This window comes from Chiloscyllium plagiosum, chromosome 37, assembly GCF_004010195.1.
Source record: "Chiloscyllium plagiosum isolate BGI_BamShark_2017 chromosome 37, ASM401019v2, whole genome shotgun sequence".
NCBI classification, from domain to species: Eukaryota; Metazoa; Chordata; class Chondrichthyes; order Orectolobiformes; family Hemiscylliidae; genus Chiloscyllium; species Chiloscyllium plagiosum.
In genome coordinates this window covers 3,254,726-3,259,955 of record NC_057746.1, presented here as the reverse complement: position 1 = coordinate 3,259,955, position 5,230 = coordinate 3,254,726, and the positions used below count along the sequence as shown (strand labels likewise).

At 43.6% G+C, this 5,230-nt stretch overlaps 2 protein-coding genes across 5 annotated transcripts in view; one reads left to right on the top strand and one right to left on the bottom strand.

Annotated features, from left to right (window-relative positions):
- Positions 1–5,230, bottom strand: part of LOC122541578 (zinc finger protein 271-like) — a 652,600-nt gene that overhangs the window by 100,359 nt on the left and 547,011 nt on the right. The window lies entirely within an intron of this gene.
- The window catches only part of LOC122541203 (zinc finger protein 271-like), a 46,004-nt gene that overhangs the window by 22,566 nt on the left and 18,208 nt on the right, over positions 1–5,230 (top strand). The window contains exon 5 of the mRNA XM_043677828.1: positions 3,821–3,879. Coding sequence (XP_043533763.1) covers positions 3,821–3,879 — 59 coding nt within the window. The remainder of the gene's footprint in view (positions 1–3,820; positions 3,880–5,230) is intronic.

The window sequence follows — 5,230 nt, the reverse complement described above, 5'->3', positions numbered from 1 at the left end:
TCATTAATGTCCTTTAGGGGAGGAAACTGCCATCCTGACCTGGTCTGGCCTATGTGTGATTCCAGACCCACAGCAATGTGGTTGACTCTTAATTGACCTCTGGACAATAAATGCTGCCTAGCCAGCAATGGCCTCATCCCGTGAATGATTAAATTTAAAAAAACTTCATTAACAATTGGAAAATCATGTGTGGTGCATAATCGCCACACTATTGCCAGTCATGTGGAAAGGCTGAGGTAATGTGGAAATTGCCAAAGTAATCAAGAAATCAACTACATCCAGCACAGATGTGTACAATGAAAATTTTAAATTAGAGATTTACAGCCATTAAAGGCACAGTTTTACAGTTACTAAAAGCTCCGGAAGTTTGCCAAGCCAATGACTGATAGCAGACCACATACAGGCTACTCTTCCAATTGATAAAAAGTTACTGAATCCAGAAGTAGTGACAACAGTGGGTGAGAAGATTGGAGTGAAATGACAGAAAAGCCAAATTTCACTTGAATAATACTGCCAAATTGTCTTGGGAGCTCAGCATTGAAGTGCCATTCAGAGTGTAACTGTTCAACCCATTCAACACAAGTCAGCTCCCTTGGCCAATTGGTACTCGTGTACAGTCGTTGTTACTTCAATCACAGACAGTAAAAGCAACTGGAGAGATCTATCATCCAAACTGCAATCATCTGCAACTTAAGAAGCTGCTCCTTCACAGCAGACAGAGGCAGCTCTGATTTTGAAAACTGCGAAAACTATTGAACAACCATTCGTCTCAAGCATTCCCTAACAGTTCAGCAGCAGCAATACTAGCCATGACAATTGTATTCCCCGAGAGGCAGTGTCACCTCAGGAACCAGCCATACACAATGAGATAAACAGCCATACACAACTTATAGACAGAACATAAGAAGACCTAAATGCTTTAATTGTGTTTTATATATATATATATATATTTTATATATGTGTAATATTGTGTGGAGACAGAAGGAAGATGAGAAGAACTAATATAATTTCTCAGTGTGTGATATTTTCTTTGTACAATATTAATTGAAAATGTTTATGTTATGCAATTTTTTACTTTTTGCAGCAAATGGGATGTTCTAATAAACCCCTTTGTGCACTGTCACTTCCATATTCTCTGACCTCATGTCATTTTATGTCAGTAAAGATTTTGGAGTAGCCCGTATGAAGCAGACTCCTTTTCCAAAATTGCTCTCTGGTTCTGTTTCCTGTGCACTGGATGCTGTGTCCTGTTCAGACCAGATGATCCTGTGCTCCCTGTCCAGTTCAGATTGGGGTATTCCTGTGCTCCCTGTCCAGTTGAGACAGAGTGATTTCCTTTGCTGTTTATTCAGTTCAGAACATGAGATTCCCGTACTCCATGTCTGGTTCAGACTGGGTGATTCCTGTGCTCTGTGTCCAGTTCAGACTGGGAGGTTCCCATGCTTCAAGTCCAGTTGAGACTGGGTGATTCCTGTGCTCTCTGTCCAGTTAAAAACCAGGTGATTCCCGTGCTCTGTATCCAGTTCAGACTGGGAGATTCCTGTGCTCCGTGTCCAGCTCAGACCAGGAGATTCCCGTGCAGTGTTTGCTACTCTGATCTTTAACATGGAGAAATTGGGATTGAGGGACTGACAGGAGATGAAGGATTGGGCAGCCGTTGCCATGACAGAGTCCGGATTCTAATCCTTTCACCCCAGGCCGACTATTCCAAGTCAAAAGGAGAAAGTGAGAGTAAGTGTCCATCCACAAAGACTGTTCAGGGGACAGGTTACAGCCCAGCTACAATCCCAGGGCTTCCTGCATCTGAGCGAGTTCAACCCTCAGAAAATGGAGGTTTCAGCTGGTTAAGAGCCTTGGGACACGAGAGACTGAGACTGGGACAGAGCCATTCCACAAGGAATGGATTATGAGATTGGGGGAATGAGGTTCAAGAATGTGCTGAGGGAAGTGGCCAAGGAGTTGTGGCTGATAGAAGAGCAGACCAGTCTATCAGAGTACAGTCCTTTGAAATACTGAATGGGGAGAGGAAGGGAAAATGTGTTTTGAAATGGCAACACTCTGGAGGTAGTGATAATTAATTTGTTGAAAATAGAGACTGGAGGGGAGCAAGGTATGGGCTATGGCAATCCTATTGCTCTGGGTAGGGAAAAGGTAAGTGCAGGAAATTTGGCAGGCATGGTCAAAACAATTTGTGCTCCAGAACTTGCTTCTCTACCAGCTAGGCTGTTCCAGTACAGCTACAACATTGGCATCAACCATACAATGTGGAAAATTGCCCAGCTATACACAGAAGAAGGCCGACAACTACATCATCAATCTACTCTCAATCATCAGGAAAGTGATGGAAGGTGTCATCATCAGTGCTATCAAGCAGCACCCACTCAGTGTTGCCCAGTTTGGGTTCCGCCAGGGCCATTCAGCTGCTGATCTCATTAAAGCCATCAAACATGGACAGAAGAGCTGAATTCCAGATGGGAGATGAAAGTGAAAGCCCTTGACATCAAAGCTGCATTTGACAGAGTGTGGTATTAAGGAGCCCTAGCAAAACTGGAATCAATGGGTAAAAACAATGACTGCAGATGCTGGAAACCAGATTCTGGATCAGTGGTGCTGGAAGAGCACAGCAATTCAGGCAGCATCCGAGGAGCTTCGAAATCGACGTTTCGGGCAAAAGCCCTTCATCAGGAATCAATGGGTATTAGGGGTAAACTCACCACTGTCATAAGTGGCATGAAGGAAGATGGTTGTGGTTGTTGGAAGTCAGCCTTCTCAGCTCCAGGACATCTCTGCCGGAGTTTCTCAGGGTGGTGTCCTAGGCTCAATCACCTTCAGCTGCTTCATTAATGACCTTCCCTCCATCATCAGTTCAGAAATGGTGATATTCACCAACAATTACACAATGTTCAGCATCACTTGCAACTCCTCAGGTACTGAAGCAGACCATGTCCAAAATACATCAAGACCTGGTCAATATGCAGGCTTAGGCTGAAAATAAGCCAGTAACAATCACGCCACACAAATGCCATGTAATGACTGTCTCAAATAAAAGACTACATAACCACCACCCTTTGACATTCAATGGCATTACCATCACTGAATCACCCACATTCATCATTTTCGGGGTTACCATTGACTGGAAGCTGGTCAAAGGCTAGGAATACTGTGGCGACGAACTCATGACTCCCCAAAGCCTATCCACCATCTACAAGGCACAAGTCAGGAGTGTGATGGAATACTTCCCACTTTCCAAAATGAGCATAGCTCCAACAATATTCAAGAAGCTTAACACCGACTCGGAGAAAGCAGCCCTCCTGATTGGCACCACTTCCACAACCATTCAATCACTTCCCAACTGATGCTCGGTATCAGCAGTGTGTAACATCTACAAGATTTATCAAAGATCCTTAGCCAGCACCTTCTAAACCAATTACCACTTCCACCGAGAAGGACAAGGGCAACAGAGGCATGGGAACACCGGCACATGCAAGCCACTCACTATCCAGGATTGGAAATATATCACTATTCATTCACTGCTGTTGGGTCAAATTCCTGGAATCCCCTCCCTTACAACACTGTGGGTCTACTTACAGCACATAGACAGCAGTGGTTCAAAAAGGCCACTACCCACCGCCTTCTAAATCGCCACTGTGGATCAGCAATAAATGCTGGCCCAACCAGTATCACCCACATTGGTGAGTGAGTAAGGAAAAATCTATATGGTCAGCTGAGTTATCCATTTCTGCTCACCCCTTCCAAACAATCAGCTTGTAGAAGTCACGGCTGGCTGTCTCCCAGTTTTGTGACTTTATCTCACTTACAGGTTGCCTGTTCATCGATCAGAAGTTATTTGGTTCTACAACTATTATCAATCAGTGGAATGTGAGCAGGGTCCTGCAGACACCATAGGCTCAGCATTGAGGGAATGTTGATGGAATGAGAAGCATCCAGGAGCTGTGAGTTGATGACTTTCCAAGAGCCATTGAGCGTATGCCTGAGATAGCAAGGGTGCAAAACTGCTCAGCACTTAAAGGAATCACAGGTGACATTAACTTAGAAATTTATAAGGATTTAACCCCCAAGGCTGTGTACACAATGTAAACTTCTGTAAACTGGCAGATTTAATTGAAAACGATAACTAGTTAGACCGCAGGTGTCAGTGTTGTCTTTGTGTCTGGGTTCCTGAAATTGTGAAAGAGAGGAAAGACTCTGGTGTCAGGAGAAGTGAAACTGATGGAGAAAAATGAGTGGACTCCAGTAGTGATGAACCTCCTACAAGAGGATCCCCATATTAAGCAAAAATCCAAAACATCAAGCACTGGCTCAAACACAGTCACTCAACAAAACAACCATTGGCCAGGTATTCTTCAGTGAGACTGAACTTCAGAGTACCTCCCCAGTATTAGATGGGTTTGTGTGTGCAGGACTCTCAATTTGCCCAGATCTTCCACGAAGATACAACATCCAATGACACTAAGATCAGTCATTCTGGCGTGTTGGAGTGATTGAAGCAGAAAGGTCTTGATCCTGATCCGGTTAGGAGTGACACTGGATAATCAGACACTCCAGGAACAGTTTAGACTGAGCTTGATTATATATCTAACCCATGACGTCCCTTCTCTGTGAGTATTTGATGTGACAGTGTCAATGTGAAGAAGTTATTCTCTCCTTTAAATAGGTGAACTCACACCTCTCTTGTACTCTGGACTCTTAAGGTTCAGCCTGAACCTGTACGGGTGGAGAAAACAGTCAATGTGCATAACTCCTCTTTTTAGAATCATTTATTGTAATATTTATTAACTTACAAACATCAGTTCCCTGCTCTCCTTCTGAGTTAAATCAGTAAAGTCATACTACATTCCTGTTAAATCAGTATCAATTTCATGAACGCTGTTCCTAGAATGTCTGACCTGTACTCTCATTATTAGCATTTGAATTGCTGCTTCTGAAAAATTGTTGCTTCGGTTGCTGCTATTCCTTTCTCTTCGTTGTCCTGTTTGCGTTTATCCAATCTCCCTCTCAGACTGATTTCTGAGAAGTTCTATACCGTTTAGTGCTGCCATTGCTATCTGTTTGCTATTCCTTTCTCTTCGTTGTCCTGTTTGCGTTTATCCAATCTCCCTCTCAGACTGATTTCTGAGAAGTTCTATACCGTGTAGTGCTGCCATTGCTATCTGTTTCTGCTCTTATTTTATAGTCAGGGTTGTTTAGCTCAGTTGCCTGGACAGCTTTA